The following is a 20,389-nucleotide window of genomic DNA, read 5'->3' on the forward strand; positions in this document are numbered from 1 at the left end:
GTTCAAGTAAAATAATTTTTAACCCATGTGGGTGTCGCGGAAATTTCTGATTCGCCGTAATCCCAATTTCGTCAGACCACGGCAAAATAATCCAATAGTCCAATGGCATTGGAATCTTATCATGCATTCTTGTTAAACTTGCCCGCAGCTCTTTCATACAGGTTTTCTCGATACCCAAAGCCAAAGCTACCAGGCAACTACCTAGCGCGTATAATTGACATATAAATGTGATTACATCCACGATGACTGATGGAAAAACACTAAAACTGTCTTAATTAATAATCTATCACACAGAAGACTTTGTTTGTTTTGTGGCTGGTCTTCAAAACAGTTCTACGCCCTTGTTTGTTTAACTTCTGGGCAAGTCTTACCTTTAAATCACGCATGCACAGTACAGAAAGAAAGAAATACTAGCCCATCTTTAAAGAATTCTTCCGCAAATTTACTTCAAAATAGATAAAAAATATCTCAAGCTGCTACTAATTGAAACCGTTTTGTATACGAGAAATGAAAAAATCGGAAAGAATTAGAAATTCGAATTTGAAATTATGAATGTTATCGTAAGATATCTTTCATCCATGCAAACCAGAGGGAAAATGCAGAAATCTACACGAAATATAGTGAGGTCCTCGTGAAACTTTCAAATATGCAATTTGCCTGGCTAACATGTTATTTATATTTATTAGAATAGATTTATAAAATACTGGTCTAATGGAACAAATTCCAAAATTTGCAATTTTAATGAATTCTAGTTCTAGACCTAAAATTCGCTTGAAACTAAAAATCAAAGCGTGATATCGTATTGCTAGTAGCAAAATATCCAGTTAAGAAGGGGGTTCTTAGTATAAACTTAATTTTTGAAGCCAGCATTTGATTCCCAATAATTATTCATTGGTGTAAAGCACCAGGGAATATTCTTAAAAATTGATGAATTTAATGGCTAACCTGCCATAAGGCCCGATTTAGTATAATATTTACTGTGTCTGCAATCGAGATATTCAAATACAAAGCAAACAGTTAGAAGCTGTTTCAATATGCGCAATTCAAAATAAAAATTATTTGCCAAGTCACAATAAGTCATTTAAAATAGATATACACATGATGTAACGATCGAGAGCACCACTCGACGAATCAAGGACTTGATATGGGAAACCAGTTCCAGTTGTCTAGAAGGAGGGGGGAGGGTATAAAATGATAAACTCAAAATTATATGTTGTATATATACTTCTTATAATCCCCAGATTATAGTCTCTGCGGTATTTTGGGCATACAGTAGTCAAGAAAACCCAATCATTTAAGCAGAAAGAATATAAAGTAGCTTTAGTATATAGGGCGCAAACACGGAACTCACTATCCAAAACCATTTTTCAAAAAGTGAAACAGGGAAGACAGTTTTCCCGTTTCGATTCTGATACTTCAGTTTCAAAAACTTGAAATAATAGCATATGAATGTCGATGACTGACAAAATTCCTTCCGTGAACAATTTTATTTACAGGACAATGAAACTTTGTTATTTATGTTTGGTAATGTCTATTTATATAACCAAATTGTTAAGGCACACTCAACCTGACCTTACCCTGGGTTTCAGGATGATCCATAGGGGGTGCGGAGGAGGAGCGTGAAGAGATGCGGGGGAGAAGAAAAACGATTGAAAGATGGTAAAACAAACAATGGTTATATTTTCATTTTATTGCTGCTGTCAACTCGGACCCGAAAGCAAATTGCGGATCGGGGGAGGGCGGCTACAACTATTGCAAATGTTTAGTGGACAGAGGAGTAAAAATAACTCATTTGGAGATTATTCCTATTCTGTGAATATAGTGATCATTGTGGTATTATTGATGAACTGTCTGACCGCACGAACAGCTACCCCACTCCTCCGCAACTTACACCGTCCCACCCTGTCCTCCTTTAACTGGAGTGCTGGTACTGTTTCTACATCAGCAACTGAAGCCCCAAATATCTCTTATAAAACCACTGTCAGAAAATCTATCCGTATTAGATAAAAAAGCTAAAGTAGCTCAATAGAACAAATTCAGTTACCCCGTAATGAAAAATTTTGTAGCAAATTATCCTAGTCAAGCATTTGGTAGCTAACCCACCCCTTTCCTCTAATTCAAAGCTAGATTGTTATTGAACACTTAGAGCTGAAGTTTCTTTAGCAATAAACACGCTGTTCTCTGCATCATCAAGTCGTGATCTGCAATTTCCAAGGCCTTTAAAAAGGCTAGTAAGGCATTTGTTTCGTTCCCAAGGTGCTCTTGTCGTTTTGCCTCTTTCACGTGATTCGTGTATTCAACACGTTCTTGTGAACTGAGAACACAGAAACATCGTCGAATTTTCACGTCACTTGGCACATGTCTGCGACAGGGGCAAGGTTCAGTTGATTCTGAAAGACAAACAATTATGGTAATGCCACGTTGGGAAAAATTAAAGTGTTTGAACATTGTTCAAGAGCCATTTACAAACACTCTCAGTGAATGGCGTTTCGAAAGGCCATTTTAAAACAAACAGCGAAAAGCAATCTATTCTAAAAAGCTGATCCTGTTGCTGGCTATGCCTTCTGTTATATCCAGGTACAGAAAAAACCAAACCTTAATGATCGAAGTGTTGTTTATAATCTGATAAAACGTTGCATCGGTGATGCCTGCTGCTAGATGCCTTTTAAAGCCTTTAAACTTAATGCGCTCTACATTCATAAAATTCTCTTTGTGAAATTCAAAATAATCATTTTATGCATAATCCCCTTAGATGATAAAAAAGATCCTTGAAGGGTAACTAAAACATCTATGTGAGGGTTCAAGCTTGTCGATTCACCGTATGTTCTTTCGATCACGAGTAAGTCAGTAGAAGGAATACAGAGACAGTAATATTCTGTTAACTTAAAAAACTCCAGAAAACTGAAAAATCACATTTATTGATATGAAAAAGGTGATAAAATACCTGTTATGCTCAAGCAAAACGATCTCTTGAAATACTATTAATTTTTAGCGTTAATTCTCCAAAGATAGACACACTTCATACCTTGAGCGCTGACTTCGTCTGTTATGGACTGCCGCGAGACTTCCAGCACACTTCCAGCCGACTGAGAACCTTCATCTAAGAGGCAATTCTTTGATGTATTACCAGGACATCTCCGGTAGAATGGTTTGTCCCAGACGTACAATGGAGGGGTGGCCGCGTCCTGATTGCAAGGCTGGGTTGCTACCTCTTGCTCAGATAGGTAGCTGCCTTGACTTTGGTCCGCCCGAACGGGTTCTTCGTTGATGCTCGCCCTTTCCTCTGACTGTGAGTCAATTGATCCATCTGAGTGGTGCAATATTGGGCTTTCTTTCACTGCCATTGGAGAATTGTCGCTAGCAATCAGTGACGTACCTTTGCCTAAAATGCTCTTTCTCAGACTGCGTCTTGAGTGCAACAAAACCTCGTCGTCAGAATCACTAGAATCGCTTTCTGAATCAAAATCATCTGGATATTCATGGTCGCTGATTGCTTGTTCGCGATTGATTGATCGATTGCCTGATAAAAGGCTAATCATCTGCAACTCATTTGAAGAAACTGAGTCATCATCATTACAATCATCATAATCACCAGTCTCCTCATTGCTGGACAAATCATCACCGTTCGTTTGATTTGCAAGACTTGTCGAGGTCTCACCCTTAACCGTGAATTCACAACTTTCATTACTTTCATCAATGTGTCGATATGAGCCATTCAAAGACTTGGCATCTTTACCACTGTGCGAGCTACCGTTTGGGAAATTACCAGGTCCAATGGTGTTCCTGTCACTTGTATATTCTCCCATACTTAAATCCAGCATACTATTATCATTGTCTCTTGGGGTGATCAATATCGTTTCAGCTTCTTGAATGTCGTCATCATCTAGATTTTCTGGCAAGTTTGCCATTTCACCCTGCATTGATTTTGATCTGCGCTGAGAATTCTGCGCAGATTTGTCTTTTGATCCATCAGCGGTCAGTTCTGAAAACAGTGATTGTGACGTAGCATATTGAGATGAAGTGCACATCCCAGTTGCCGAATTCCCCAAATCAGTCGATGCCGGTTGGGATTGGTTCCCTAGCTTGTTAGCAGAATTCGAAAACAGTGACTCGGACCCTGCATCGTTTGAGAAGCCATCTGACTCTAATGACTTCTCTGTGATCTGCAAGTTGGCCATTGCACTCCAGTTAAAGGTCCGTCGCCTATCCACGTTTACATCTATCGGAGGTACAGGCTTTTCCTGGTGCGGTGTCGAACACTGCTGGGCGTTGATATCATAATGCCTGACTACTTCGTGGAGACCAAAGCTCACTCTCTGGTCATTCCCATAGGCAGATGAATTTGCAGATAATGTTTGCAGGTTCACACTTGAACCATTAGCCGGCTCCTTGAGAAAATTATTTTCATTTTCCTCGACACGCAATGGACTACAAGCCATGTCTACAACTTCTACAGAGACCTCAGTTGGAGAATTCGCAGTGTTGTCGTAGGTTTTGGTGAGACCGTAAATAAGTGCTGCAGCCGACCGTCGAAGATCTTTACGCGGAGAATCCTTAACGGCAGAAAGGGAGTCTCTTGCTATGGCCGATTTTGGGGTAGAGGCCACAGTACTTGAGGCTGCGACTGCATTAGTGATTGGCATTACAGAATCCGGAGTGAAAACCGACTTATCAACAGCAGCGTTCAACGATGTGCTGATTGGTTCTTGATGTAAAGAAATATTGCTGATTGGACTACACATGTCATCAACCATATCAACATAAGATGCGCTGCTGGCGTCAACGTTTACGGAATTCTTGGAACAGAGACTTTCCTTTTCGTCGTGCGATAGAGAATCTTCTCCTGTGCTAGCTTGCAAGTCCCCATTAGGCAAATATTCGTTGGTAGAAATTGACCTCATTTGACTCACTGCAGGGCATGTTTTGTCATCAAACGAATCTTGCACAAAATTCGCAGATAAACAGCAATTCGAGTCGGTACCGCGTTCTGGAGAATGCTGTTTGGAGACAAGAACATTTGCAGGCCTTTCTTCATCAGAATCTTCAATGAAAATTTCTTTTTTAACTGGTGATATCCCAATATAGTCATGGCTACTGCCATTCAAAGGCAACAATCCTACAGGGCTAATGACACCAGTCTTCTCGTCTTCGCCAGACCCTTCTGATGTTCCAGTTGGAGAATCTTCGACCAGATGGTCGCTACTGTTATTGTCGGATTTTTGAGGGCTTTCCGATCCTTCTGTGAAGGAATCTTTAATTTCGATAACATTTCCAACATGATTTCTTGGCTGTTCTCCATCGGGTGAACCAAAGTTGTGTGATGCAGTTGGTGAATCGGGTACTACCACGCTAAAATGGAAAACCAGGAAGGCCTGTTGAAACCGGTTGATGAGACATATAGGTTCACGTGCAAAGCTTTCTTGATAGGAGAAAGAACTTCTTACTGAAGTGACATAAGACTATTGGTGCCAGGTAATTAATAACAAGTACATAAATATTGGTAATAGCATTGAAACTTTTCGCTTCCCTTTCAATTTTACTTTGCATTCACATAAATAAATATTTCCAAATGTAAATATGTCTAACATGGAACATGCCTAATATGGAACATGCTTGATATGAAATATGTATGCCTTATATGGAATATGCCTTATATGGAATATGCCTTATATGGAATATGCCTTATATGGAAAAAGACTAATGATAATGAAACTGAATAGAGAAAATATCAACGAAAAATACCTCACTACTTCTGTTCCGGAGCTTCGCTTTTTTTGCTTCTTCTTTTCATCCTAAATTGAAAGTCAAGACCAATGATTGGCTGGATAGTGTTTATAACGTATCTTATTGAGAATACTCTATATAGCAGCTAAAGGAGGCAAATTTGAAAATAACTTCAAATGGGCATTACATGGACATAAATAGGATATGAATAACAGCAATTCGACAACTGAAGTCCAATCTGAAGCGAGTGTGAGAAAATGATTGACTATATTTAGTGGTCTTGGACTTGAAAATAAAAGGGTTGTTATTTTTAAAAACTGAAAAATCACAAGATAAGTAAAAATCGCACGTGGCAAATAAATATTGATTATCCGTAAATATAGTACACGAGGAATGTTGCATCGGGTTGAAGGAGGTTCTTCTAGATGAAGAAGATGAATTTTACTTGACAAGGAAGGTAAGGAAGCCGCTCTGTTTTTAGACCTAACGGCAAGCTTTTAAAAAGCAAGAAAGCCATTATCAATCGTAGACATGAAGCTATACAGCAGCTTTGAATTATATCATATATTATGTCTAGGGTAGCTTTAAAAAGTTAAAAGTAATACTGGTATTATGCCTCAAATACAAAAAAAAACAACATACTTTTGATAAAGTTGGCAGGTATCTTCTAATATCAGTTGGCTTGAATGATTCGTTGATTGAAAGATGAGATATTCTATCGCATAGATTCACTTCAGACATGACTAGGTCTTGGGCTCTTTTTGCCTGTTGTATCAGTAACAGAATAATATAAAGTGTTAACTGATAGGGCAAATAGGACTGCATTGATAATTTGAAAAACACTTGTGGGGAATTCGTTTGAGTGAGAAACATTCAGGTAAATGTTAAGCATATAGCATAAAAAGTGAAACTGAGAACATTAAATGCAAAGTTTCAAGTTCATTGTCTGCTCGCAACAGTCAGTGCAAGATCTAAAATATAGCATCTAAGGTCAGATGCATAGATGTAAAAACTATTATTTGGCCATCTTTGAAAAAATAATATATTTTTATAAGATTTTCATTTATAAACAAACTTGCTCATAAGAATAAATTGAATTGGAAGGGGGACGCTACTGTCAGAAGACTGTTAGCAGGGCTTATACGTAAAAGGTTCAAACTTCAAGATCGATGAAAAAACATCATACAAAATTAACAAACATACCCTTTCTACCACCTGCATATCGAATTCCACCCCCCTTACATTTACTTCTTCCTCGACATTCCTTTCCTCCTTTGCGTAAACCGAACTGTGGTTGCTCACCCCAAAGATATCTTCAAGGAACAGAAAATATATTCCAATGTATATTTGATCAATGCAGGAACGACTAATATTTTCAGTTAATCGATAAACACTTACTCAATGGGCAATGGCCAAACACCAAAAAACCTAGAGATATTATACTAGAGCTTACAAAGTTCAGATCAATACATCTGCAAGCTTATAACTATGAAAATAACAATTTATACCCTGAGGTATTTTACACTGATTGATTGCTCTACCATGATAAATATTAAATACTAGAACATATAATAAAAACGAAATATTAGCATCTAACACCAATTTGATCGATTAAATAAGCATCAAATAAATTCATTCCACATGTTTTCAGAAATTCGTTATTTTGGTGCTTGAACAAGCACCATCAAACTGCGTTACTACTCCAAAAGCTTGCCCAATCGAGTTGAGATATAACTCTTTATTGCTTTCTAGGGTGTTATGCCGTGGCTTGATTCTCGAAAGATTCGTAAACATAAGTGTCATTTGCTGGATGAAAAAATGCGAAACGAAACTTGACAAATCCTTCTAAGGAAACACTGTACTTAGGGAAAATTTTCTTTGCCTCTGCTGGTTTCTGCTGAGAATCTCCAAATTCCAAAGTCATATTCTCAGCACCAATATTTTCAACTAACGTGTTTACAGCACGCATGTTTAAAAACGCATATTTTAAACACTTTCAGAAAATGTGGAAACATTCCTCATCGCATTCCTTAGTCTATAAAACATCAGATAAATGCCAAACGATTAAAAGATAAGTTATACCCATGTACAAATTTTGACTTAACTTTCTAAGCTTTAAATATAATCCCCTGCAGACTCATCAAAAGTTAAACGTTCCTTTTTAAATAAACTAACTTCTTCAGTTCAGGATAAAGCATACACCCTATCAGCACAAAAATTAATATTCGCAAAAACTATTCTGCATTTCTTACTTAGTGATTTCAAAAAGCCCAAATGACTTTCCACCGATGGATCCCATTTCATTTCACCACTCAGTTCTCTCAAAATACCGTGCGTCTCAGAAAAAGTCGTATCCCCTAGAATAAATAGCTCACGAAGTTGGTGTCTTGCGAAGTACCTGCAAAAAGCAATGCATATACACACCTAAATTGAAAAAATGACTTTATGTAAAGGCATTAACGAAATTTTTAACTATAATCATTAGGGTAAAAATGAACAATAATGAAATTTTCAAACAGTTATTGAAAACCAAGAATCATATAACAACGTAATATTTTCTTAAGGCTAATAGATCTTTGATGGAGGATGGAGAGGTTGGCTAGTATGAAGACGCGGAATGCTTCTCCCTCAAGCATAAGTTTTTTGGTATCCGATGCATGCTTAAAATCAAGGAGCCGCAGAATTGGACAAACGTCGGCTGGAGTCGCAAATCATTTTGAAAACAAAAACTGTTTGCTAATAACTATATAACTGTGAGTATTGAGACAAACTATCAATTCAATACGCTCATTAATGTGATTGGTATATCCATTAATTCAATGATAGAAAGCATGGATAAACCAATCGTGATTATTGGTCAGGTAGCATGTAACTGGATAAGCCAATCACGTTAAAGCGGATAGAAATGTGATAAAAAAATTATCACGAATAGGAAAATGGTTTATGTTGGACAGGTAACATGTAGCTGGATTATCCAGAGCAGGTAGAAATGTGGTAGGAAGGCTTCTTTGAAAAAGCCCATCGTGTTTATTGGACAGGTAGCATATAGCTAAATCAGCCAATGACACTGGAGCAGGTAGAAATATGATAGCGAAGTAGGATTTAGTTTTATCCTATAAACACAAGTCAATCATGCCATCTTTGCCCACTACATTTTGGTTTACCCATAATATCTGCGAAAAAATATCAAGTACCTAGTATTTAGCTAATAAACAACCGAAATTTCAAATATTCACGACAGTTATATCTCTTTCCGTGTTTTGACACACACCAAAGTTGAGAATCTCTTTTGACACTGCTGATCCTTATGTCAGCGGTCAATTACTGAATATATGCACTGCGAGTGGGTCAAGATTCCGGGATTCGGAAAATGTATGCTTTGCTCCTTCGTCGCTTTGCAATAAAAAGCTACACGTAAAAAGACCGACGCAAAACTCGCTCTCTCAAAACGATTTTGGTTGTATAGATAATTACCGGGTATGGTAGATTCCAAAGGCACTGAAAAGGGTACATAAAAACACTGTTTTGCGAAAGAGAGGAAAATTTAGCTGGTATGACTACCATAGTCCGAAGAAGAAGAAAGACAAAATGTTCTCATTAAGAAAATGGCCTGTGATGCAAGCTAAGGGGGACGCTTTTGCAAATCTCTAGTTTAGTGCAACAAAATATTAGGCAGGTAACAAATTTTTCACCAGAGCCTTGGAAACATGGCGGTCAAGCGGTCAATGACTGTGAAGAGGGCCGATGACGATGAAAACAAAAGATATGACACTGCCACGCCCAAACCCTGCCTTGTTTTCCTTGCCTTAAAAAGCGGCGTTTTAGAGCCTTTGCATTTTCTGACTTATAAGCTTTGCCACCTAGGCCATGTTCAAATTACCTCAGTGGGTTCTTGCATGTTCCTGTCGTCTGCTTTGACAAGGCATCCTTGAAGATCTGTTTTCTATAAATTTTCTCCTCAATCGTCCCGCACGTTATTAACCGGTAAATGATCACATCTTTGTTCTGTCCAATTCGATAAGCTCTATAACAAAGAACTTCTGTAAGAAATTCATTGGAAACTCAAAAAAGGTAGACCCTTTTTTGTAAAGATAGATATGTCTTGAAAACACCTCTGGGCAATAAAAAACGCTTATTCTGACCAAATCAAGAATCCTAAGAGTGAGATGATTTAGAAATTCTCTCTTCTTTTCGCTTTTCTGGCCGCTACTTTAAAGGGCTTATAGACTGATGGTACACATGTAGATTTTCAGCTTTAATGACCTTAGGGAATTGACTGTATCAGATTGAAATAAATATGATTATCACAGAATCCAAAGGAGAGTTTCTATACGAGCTGTACATTATCGATGGTCAATGCTAAACTACTGTAATAATTCTATTAACCTGCCTTTCTATTAACTTGCTTTTCTATTCAGAATCGAGTTTTGGAAAAGCCTTTGACCCAATTAGATTTTGAAAAATCAGCCAATCAATTATAACTAGAGTTATACTCACTTTTCATTGACTTTTGCAATAGAGAACCTTTAAATCTTTCGGGCACAAAACTTGTTCTTTTTTAATTATACTGCGTGTCACCCACAATCTTTTGCATCGATTGGGTTTTCAGAGGGGCTTATACGTATTATTGCTATACTTGGTTGCTTTTTGACAAAAACATTTAAGTGTAATAAGAACATCAAAAAAAATTTAGTAGGATAACGAAAAGCATTGAAGTCTCTAGCACTCGGTGAAACGCTTATGGTGAAACGATTTTCATCGTTGTCATTCATTGCTGAGTCATTCATATCTGAACTGCGGAGGAGACGATAGAAGGCGAGGGAAGATATCCCCTCGCAGTAGTACGAATGCCTTCATAATAATGCTAAAACTGCTAAAGTACCTACCTTTCTATTCTCTGTTGATATTCTGTTCACATAGGATTTTTTCTTCAAGGATACAAAGCAATAACTATGAATGTACACAACAACCAATGCAAATTACCTGTCAACTGCCTGGGCATCATTCCCTGGGTTCCAACTTGGATCAACTAAAAAAGGAATTAAAAAGTTGTTTGAAACTTAGTCCCCTATTTATGTTTGATTTTTATAGTTTGTTTTAAATAAAAAATTATTAAATAACCAATATAGTATTGGCTTTCACTAGAGTTATAAAGTAATTGTGCTAAAACTACCTGAACGCCAAAACAAAGTTTCATTTAGCCATACTGTTACTCTGAAATTAAATCGCCTACCGTATAAAACAATACGTTAAATTTCGGTTTTTTTCAAATTTTCATGATATGGGTATATTGTTTTATGTTGTGGCGCTCTTTTACAAAGCATAAAGAATAAAGGCATGTATAGAATTATCAACAACATGCTGACGTGTTCAGGCAACAGCTTTAGAGAAAAATGACCATTACAACATTAAGCTTTGAGCAAAAAAGGAAGCCATCAGAAACTAGCTGACTGAAAAATATTCTATAAAAAGATTTTCGTTGCCAGATCTGCTAAGAAATTAATGATATAATAAACTCACAGATTATCACTCTGTCCGCCGCTGTAAGGTTCAGCCCTACTGCACCAACCTAAATTTAACAAAGTCGAGTGAAATGGTTAATAATGATTGTAATTGATGATGGTAGTTGATAATGATTGGTGATTGATAATGATTGATTATGATTTGTAATTATTATTGATGGTATTTATGGTGATTAAGGATTGGTGGTTGATAATAATTGATTATGATTGACGGATGATTAAATTTGATTATAGTTTTTGATGATGGTGGCTTATGATGCTTGATGGCTATGATGAAAGTAATTAAAAATGATGATCATTGATTATGATAGTGATTATAGTGATGATAATGATAGTTTTGTAAGCCTGGTTATTATGATGATGTTGCATAACCGAAATCAGATATCAAATTATAGCAATATATTAGAAACTCCAAATGCATTTTCTAAGCAATAGTAAGGGTGCCTAATCGAATACCTGAGTCGTGAGCAGGAAGCAAGTGTAGCTGGTATCGTTTTGGTACTTTTCAATCAATGATTGCCGTTCAGCTGGGTCCAGTATCCTACCGTCGAATCTGAGCAACTTGACACCCTTTGAAGGTAACAGCACTTCAAATCAAAACACTGTACAGATCTTGAAATCACGAGACATAACTATATAACCATCCAAAGATTGTTTTCTTAGACACAGCAGTACTTACTACTGATGAATTACAATGAAATTCTTTGTTTACATATTTTAATGAAATGTTAGTCTAAAAATGTCAATCTTGAAGTTAACAAAAAGAATTGTTTGGACCGTTCAATACCATTTTCGGACCGTTACCGTTTTTGAGACCCTTTTTCAAGATCATTTTTCGGAACAGTTTTTGGAAATCGTTTTTGAGACTGTTTATCGATCATTACTCGAGACCAAAAGTCACATTGAAGATAACCCGTCTCTTGCAGAATACTTAAGGAAGTTAACAAGCTATATATGTAACAATGATCTGATGATGCTGTCAAGCACCACAGCAAAGCCAGTCGAAAACTCTCCAGAATTAAAGAAAACAAAAAAATTCAAAAACAACACGAAAGGTAGACAAATGAAGATAAGAGACCCACCTGTTTCGAGAGAACCTTGTCCACAATATCCAACATCTTACGAGATTGACTGAATATCAGAGCACGATGACCTTCTTTGACAAAGCTGTTCACAAGCTCTAACACGAACTGAAGTTTTGAAGATTCTTCGACAAGAATGTCTTCACACTCACCTCTGTTTGGTTAGAATATAGTAATTAATCATAGGAGGACTTCATACATAAAATAAGTATCTAGCAAAATAGGGTACTTTATCTTATCCATACAGAGGTTTTCTTAAAGCGTTGGACAGGTGTCATGCAGGGACAGGAAACACAAAATTAGTATCTACCAACATAAGGTATTTTAATCCATACAGAGCTCTTCTAAGTGAAAGTTTTTAACAGAGGTACCGTGCAAGGAGAACTTGGGGGAACTCACAGGAAAGCTTCTAAGATTTTTACATTAAAATCATAGCAAACACAATAGATCTAAGGGAGGGGGCGTTGACTTGGGAATATAAGATCTTGATAATTTCTAAAAGGGAGATACGATTAATAGCGCCTGTGTGATAACCTAATGCCTTATTCAATGCTCAATCTCTCAGAACAATAATATCGTTTGACACAAGCCACTGATATTTCGTTCTTAAAAATTTTAATATCCACTCAGCGAAATTCGTACAACAAACAAACTGTTGGATAACTTACAATACATTATAGTTGCATATCCGTAAATATGCATGTCGTTTTTTCTACCTTCGATAATTCACTAGCAGAGGAACTGCAAAATTTTTATAAAGAATTTGTTCGGTAAATGAATGATAAAAAGCTTTTTAATAAGAGAGGCAGCTCCCCTCATGGAGTCAAAGAGCAGATCAAGTTCTATGCGCACATTTTCTGTCTTAAAAACGGGGAGCTGCCTCACTCATTAAAAACACTCGCTTTTGTTCGTCTCCCAAACAGAAAAGGCATTTGTATCCAAGAGCTTACGTGTCTTCACTGAAACCAAGAGCCTCGCAAACAGCATTTGAGAGCAATCTTGGGTGGTCAGATATCTTCTTTAACATCGTTAGCTGTGCCAGTGGAGATCTCGTGCTGTGCATCGCCTAGAAGAAAATCATAAAAATATTTTTATAGTAATTGTTATTAGTAATAAAACAATACTGAGTTTACCGCTGGTTTTTACAGAGAGCCAAGATACAGTATATTCAGTTCGACTAAGATCATGGTGAAATAACTATAAAGCCAGAAATCGCACATTTATCTATTCCATGATTATAGAGACAATTTTAGAAACAATTTCCCAATCATTGCCAGTTAGTAGTTAAATGCCATTCTTTATTTGTGGAATAAGAGGGGAAATCTTACTGAAGGGAGGCTAAACCCAATCAAAGCACAAAGAGAATAATAATCAAAACACTTTGGTAATCTAAAAATTGTATGACGTAACGATACCTCGACAATATAGTCCAGCTGCAGGAACTGCTTGTAAATTTTCAACTGAATATCAGAGAGGTATAACCATACAATTAAGTCGTTTTTCTTCGAAAGCTTGACATCCATTTTGCTAACTGACCTGCAATTGAATTTGATTCAAGACAAAAACGACTTTTTGGATCTCCTAAGACAATTGTATTTAGCATAGACGTAAAAAACAGAATCGAATTCAGCATTGAAGCAAAAGGAAGGGGACAGGTTTAAAAATCCAACGCTATAAATATCACCAACTAAAAATGGCTCTTAGTATTGCGAATAGGATCCGTATGGTAATTAAGCCACAAATTATCTTTAGAGTATTAAAAATAATATTTGAAATCATTATAAATGATTCTAAACACTTCAGCAACAGGAACGGAAACAAAAAATTCTTTGTTATCCGTAGTAGAGTGGCCAATACCTGCCAGTGAGTGATGTCCCTTCAAAACATGATTATATCTTTAAAAGATTAAATCACAATATTAAGAGAGAGATAACATGGTAACATACTCCTTGGATGAATCATTCGAGGTGGAATCTTCAACCCCATCGACCTCAGTACTTTCATCCTGAGCTTTGAATACATCAGCTTTTCGTCTTCTCAATATATGCTTTGCAATCATTTGTCGCAACGTTTCTGAGATTTCGTCGCCAACTCGCTTTTCGTAAGTAGATGCATCACGCTCCCTAGCCTTAGAAAAAGCGTCCAATTACTCCTCAACCAAGAGTTTGAAATTATAAATAAATAAAATCATTTCTGAGAAAAATGCTTCTACATCAAGTATTTTCTATCAATTGATCATTTCTTTCCTGCAGTTATATTTAACACCTTGCAATAGACTAAACGTTCCAAACACCGGATAAAAACGGCATAACTATTCGTCAACAAGCATTGATGCTCCCTCATACAGAACATTATCTATGCTTCCACACAATAGAAATTACCGTCTACTGATTTGCCTTACGTTGAACGATGTCATATAAACAGAGCTGTACACGCTTTGATGTAAAGAACAGGAACGTTCTACGTGAAACCTCAGAGTTTCATGAACATCAAAAGGCAGCTGTGCAACAAAAAGCTTCCACATAAATGATACGACTGGTTCAAAGACACGAAAAGCTTAAGAGTTACCCTGACAATGGGATTTTCAAATTCTGTCTTGAATGTCTTGAGTGTCCCAAGCAACCTTCCATCTGTTACAAAGTCCATTAGCGACCAGAGTTCCTGTAAAAAAGGGAGTCTTCAATTAATATGATATTGCAAAATTAGTATTCTTAACTTGCCTTATCGTATAGTTTATGTCAAAATACCAGAATTCGTTATTGAAAATCTCTAAAATTCGATCCTAGTAGCTAATTCAAACTTTGTATGTAATTTTTGTTTTATTTGTAATGGTTTCTACCACACATGTATTTGTTTCTTCCCTTTTAGGCCAATAAGAAGTTAAGCTTATCGAGCAGTGTCCTAGTCCTTCTTCTCGATGTGACCACACCTAGCAATTCCTACGCCTGGAATTGCAGAGAGCTGTCGACTCCCTCACTTTGGCTAAATGTTTGGTCACGTCAGTGACTGGAACCCCAAACCCTTGGACCTGTGGCCCGCGAACCTAGACACTGAGCCATCCTTGCACCAAAGCAAATATTGGGTGTTTGTTAAAATAATGGAAGCAAATAAGGCAAAGAGCTAGCTGGATCAAGAAAATATTACGAAAGAAATAAAGTTACCGATAAATTATTCTGAATTGGTGTTCCTGTCAAAATAATACGATTCTTTACTGGAATAGAACGAACACATTTTGATGTCTTGTTGGGGTTCTTGATTTTGTGGCCTTCGTCAAGAATTATATAATCCTAAAAGAAATACGGTTCAATTAGGATGGGGTAATAGATGTGAAAAGTCTTGCAAAATTTACTAAATTAAAACGAAAAACTTGGGATTGCATCGGATATCATTTCACATATATGTTGTGTTTTTAATTATCACATATCTTGTTAGTACTATTAAGGTTAATTAACTATTTTAGATTGATATAAAATATGACATATTTAAAAAGGCTTCTGTACAATTTCTCTTATAATTTCATAAAAAATATTTCATTGTTCTATCAATTAGAAAATTCTTTTTAGTAAATAATGAAAAATTATTTTCAATTTATATGATTTGCAAATGAGTAATGAAAGTTTGTTACTTAATGAACTTATCTGCTTCTGGGTTAATTGTATATGACTGAAAGAGCTCTTGAAAGCTGCCAAAAAATTTTGGCATTGGACTTGGATATAAAATTAGTTCATTTGATCCAAGATATTTGCTGGTGAAACATTGCATAGTTCTCCCTGTTCACTATAATAAGAAAACAATTTTTTGGTGGTACAGACTATGTTCTGACGTTTTATGAACTAAAGAGTTAGTATGTATCAAAATGCTAGCTTTTTTCAAAGCCATTTTATCTTTAATTTAAGTCTCACCCAAATAAACCTTTGGTTATGGAACTCTGCAAGCTGCTCATGACTTGTGCTCAGGGTCCCTTGAAATAAAATCGAAGATAATTATTTTCATGGAGAATAATCTTTGTTGAACTCACAGCTGACATCCCAGCACTTCCTAGTTTGAAACCTTGAGCTGTTCACCACTTATTTAGAGTGGCATATATATATATGTGTTGGAGTTTTCTACTGTAAGCTAAATGGCAAAACTTGCTTTGATAGCAAGTGAACTGCAAGATGTAAATTAGTGTTTTCCAAATAATTTAGTCTCAAACAAGGACCCATTAACATTTTGATAAAAAAATTTCGGATAGGTTTTGCAGAAAAATGCAAAGGGATAAGTTTTGTTTTCAGATATCACTTCAAAGGTTACATAGACAATGTAACCAAACTTATATATATAAACTTGCCAGAGACAGCTGTACATTATTTCTGAAAGTGAAGGCCCTGCTAGACACCTCAAAGGCCAGGCTTACATTATCAAATTTCTTTATCTTTGAAAACTTCAATCCTTTAATATTTCTTTTTCATTTCACCAAAAATATCTATTAAGCAATTCATATGGAAAATAAAACAGTATATGTTTGATTAAATCTATGCTTCTTATCATTTAATAAGTTAAATTTCAGTACAGAATTAAACAAATCAATACCATATGTAGTCAAAATGACACCACTTTTCCTTTGTATTTTGTCTAGTTCTTTTTCACGCTTTGCCTTTGTTCCATGAAATTCTGCTAGCCGAATACCTGGTGACCTGAAATAAGGGACAAGATTTAAATCAGTCCAGGTTAAATTCCACATTTAATCTTTCTTTAAGTTGAAATATGAACACAAACTTATCATTTAAAATGTCAGCCATGCACTAGGTTATATCAAGAAGTCAAATAAAAAATTTTCAAGCATTATACACACCATTTTCCAAACTCATTGATCCAATTTGTCAGCAGAGACTTTGGGACAACTATCAATGCATACTTAACAAGACCTTGATCAAACATACCACTCATAAATGCAATCACTTGGATTGTTTTACCAAGCCTAAAACAAGATAAACCCAAACATATACCTATTATAGAATTACTACATTCTATAAAGATATGTCGAATAGGCAAATAGGGAAGCTATAAGCTATTCCAAATAACTGATATTATTCATAAAGAGAATTTTTAGTAAGTGCTGGAAAGTTGGGCAAATTTTACAAAGAAAAAAGCTTACATCTTCCATTTTCCAATAACCATAATTTAGATATATTGGAAAAATGTGAAATGTTTGAGCCAAAAGGTGGATGTGCAAAACCTTGTATAGTTTCAAATATGCATCACGATGCCTTACGCAAGGCCTTTTTTGAAAGAAAACAGATTTCTGCAGGGTTATTAATTCATTGAACTTTGTTTGCAAAACAATTCTCACCACAGACATAGGAGGCATTTAAAAATTGTGGACACATGTAGAGAAAAAGAGGTGCTGTACCCTCAGTTCTTATGTCTATGAGTTTCAACATATATTTGTTGTTTATGGATAACATTTCTATCATCAGTGTCATCAAGTGGAAAAACTTCGCTACAGCAACCCCTGTCTGGGCAAATCTTGCTAGAGTTACAGTGAAAGATTATAAGCTGGCTTGGAAGCAACCTGATAAATGTTTCTTTCGTGCAAGTGCTAAAAGACTTTTATAAACAATAACCAATTTATAAACAAAATGAAAACACAAACCCCATATCATCTCCTAAAATTCCTCCTTTCTTTTCAGTATAGAGGTTCCAAAACCATCTGACTCCATCTTTCTGATAAGGATAAAGCTTATCCCAGCATTCCTTATATATCTTGAAGCCATCTACATTTTCATAGTGATTGCCAACATCTTCAGAGTCACTGTCATCAAGTTCCAATTCCTCTAAAAATTTCTGTAATTTAATAAAAATTCCCTTTTAGAACTAACAAGATTCAAACAAATTTGGCTAGAGAAAAGTTTATTATTTGTACAATTAAAAACTTGGATGACTTGTATATTGTTTTAAATAAAAAATCATCTTCTTACAACTCAAATGAATATACATTTGCAACTTCAAAATTAAAACATTTGCATGGGCCTATGTTGCATCTGCAGATGGACCTGCCTCATTTCTAATGACTCCTTTGAATTGGATTATATTTTTGGCAGATTTTAATTTCTCTAGCAAAAAGTCTTTCACAAATGAATTATATATATCTGCAATCACCCTAATTTACAGATTTTTAAAGTTTATGATTGTTTATATGCCTAATCTTTTTCCAATAAACTAGAATAATTAAGCAATATATAAAGAACCACCACCAAAATCACCACTTACAGTTAGTTTTGTGATTTTTTGCTGTAATTTTTCAGAAGAATGAATAGATTCTGCTTTTTTATAAGAGGCAAGTGCTTCATTGTAGAGACCTTCTTTTATTTTCAGCTTTGCATCTTGAATGTGCTCATAAAATTTCTCTAACAAAGAAATAAAAGGACAAATTAAAGGCAATCTGTCCCCTCAATGACTGGCTAAATATGAACAATAAGTCTTCCTGTCTTAACGGATAAGGGATTACGAGCTTGCTTTTGCTAGCCTAGCTGCAGTAGTGGACAACATTTGAAACTGTGAGCAAAAAGCTTTTGGGAATTGCAAGAAGATTTAATTATTGGGATATGATAATGGAAGCATTTCCTTTTGCTGTTGACATATCTGTTGCAGAAACAGCACAGCTTCACTACAATGCGAACACAGCCATTTTAAAACAAACTTGCCTTTGATTGGTTTAATTCGTTTAATTATCGATCAAGCTCAATGGTGCACGAATTTCACTCCCATGAAAATAAAGTTGAGCACAATAGGGGACAGACTGCCTTTAACAACATAAGATTTGGTAAAGAAGCCATAGATCATTATGAACACTAAAAAATGACAATACTTTTAAAAATATTCAGTAAAATGAATGACAGGAAAATAAAGTTTGCAATAAACAAAATGTATTAATACTGCCCAGCAATACTTTAAATCGTGAATTGGCAGTATTTTCCATATAACCGTTCAAATGTATCGATATAATTAAATTTTATAGCCTAGCTGATCCTAATCGCCCAGTCAAAACATTGAATAAAAAAGGTAGCATTAGTGTTAACATAAATCTCTTTCTCATAAACAGCATATGGACAAGGCTTAGATTCAAAGGAGAAACAATTTCCTGTATGCGGCCTAGGTAAGCATGGAAAAGCAGGAAACCATCTAACTTTAACGATAACAATAGATCAGCTCCTTGAGATCAAAAAATATAAAAACTGAAATATTACTGTTTACCTAAAAAAGCAATCAACCTTAATAAAAAATAAAAAACATGCATTACTTTTTTTCGCTTCGAGGTCGTCTGAACTCTCCTCCATCTTTTTTCCCGCCAATGCCGAAGATTTGTGTCTATTAAGGTGGCTCGTCGATCGTCTATCCGAAGACATGCCTTGCGAGCAGTAGAAAATTTCGAATAAAATTATTAAAATAAAACAAAAGTCTAACAGACGCTGCCTTTTGCAAGCACAATTAAGAGACCAGTCATTATTAATGGTGGGGGTTGGGCGGAAGAATTTGAGGGTTCCATCAAGAATTTTTCTACCTTCAAGGGGGGGGGGACTAGGTGAAATAATGATACGCAAGAGGGGGCCATAAATAATGTCCGTCAAAATTGAAAACTGTTATTTCATTAAGAATTATAAAAACTGTAAAAATAGTTATAATGAACGTTCATCATTAAAAATCAAAACGAATCAAAACAAACGTTTAACGTTCCGAAATGACTGCATCAAATCGTTTTGAAATGTTTCTTAAGCAAATCTAAAAAACATGTTTCCTAATTTTTTTGCTCGCTTCGTTCGCAGGTTGTCCGCGTTTCCCCTTTTGCCCCAGGGGCCTTTATAACCTCTCTGTGCCCTTCAAAATACCTGATACAATATTAGCCAATACTAAATGATCAAACAAACTACATATGTCAAAAATCAAAACTGCTTGCGAATTGTATATCTAATTACAATTACAAGGCTCCATGATCCAAGATGTTATCTTGTCGAAAAATCGTAGGCCTGAAGCCCCCCAAAATGAAAGGCTGAATTTCCGCCACTGAAACAAATAGTTTGA

At 35.8% G+C, this 20,389-nt stretch overlaps 1 protein-coding gene across 1 annotated transcript; it reads right to left on the reverse strand.

The window, feature by feature from the left end:
- Positions 1 to 1,023: 1,023 nt before the first annotated feature.
- Positions 1,024 to 19,757, reverse strand: LOC135683027 (uncharacterized). Its single transcript, XM_065198153.2, has 22 exons — positions 19,611 to 19,757; positions 18,581 to 18,717; positions 17,964 to 18,154; positions 17,163 to 17,288; positions 16,901 to 17,004; positions 16,231 to 16,289; positions 15,490 to 15,615; positions 14,897 to 14,989; positions 14,275 to 14,456; positions 13,744 to 13,864; positions 13,279 to 13,394; positions 12,329 to 12,482; positions 11,703 to 11,816; positions 11,245 to 11,293; positions 10,708 to 10,753; positions 9,605 to 9,748; positions 7,977 to 8,122; positions 6,928 to 7,037; positions 6,367 to 6,489; positions 5,743 to 5,792; positions 3,026 to 5,349; positions 1,024 to 2,390 (listed from the first exon to the last, which is right to left on the reverse strand). The coding sequence occupies exons 1-22, from the start codon at positions 19,714 to 19,716 to the stop codon at positions 2,143 to 2,145; spliced, it is 4,869 nt and encodes a 1,622-aa protein (XP_065054225.2). The 5' UTR covers positions 19,717 to 19,757; the 3' UTR covers positions 1,024 to 2,142.
- Between the last annotated feature and the right edge of the window lie 632 nt (positions 19,758 to 20,389).

The sequence above is a fragment of the Rhopilema esculentum genome, chromosome 7 (genome assembly GCF_057945365.1).
Source record: "Rhopilema esculentum isolate cy_ngs chromosome 7, ASM5794536v1, whole genome shotgun sequence".
Taxonomy (NCBI): Eukaryota; Metazoa; Cnidaria; class Scyphozoa; order Rhizostomeae; family Rhizostomatidae; genus Rhopilema; species Rhopilema esculentum.

Excerpts from the sequence above, each read along its gene's own strand:
- LOC135683027 (XM_065198153.2), bottom strand. The coding sequence starts at position 19,716 with ATGTCTTCGGATAGACGATCGACGAGCCACCTTAATAGACACAAATCT. Across the intron at positions 18,155-18,580 it reads AAAAAATCACAAAACTAACT|AAATTTTTAGAGGAATTGGA; the intron begins GTAAGTGGTGAT and ends ATTAAATTACAG. Across the intron at positions 14,990-15,489 it reads CAATTCAGAATAATTTATCG|GAACTCTGGTCGCTAATGGA; the intron begins GTAACTTTATTT and ends CCTTTTTTACAG.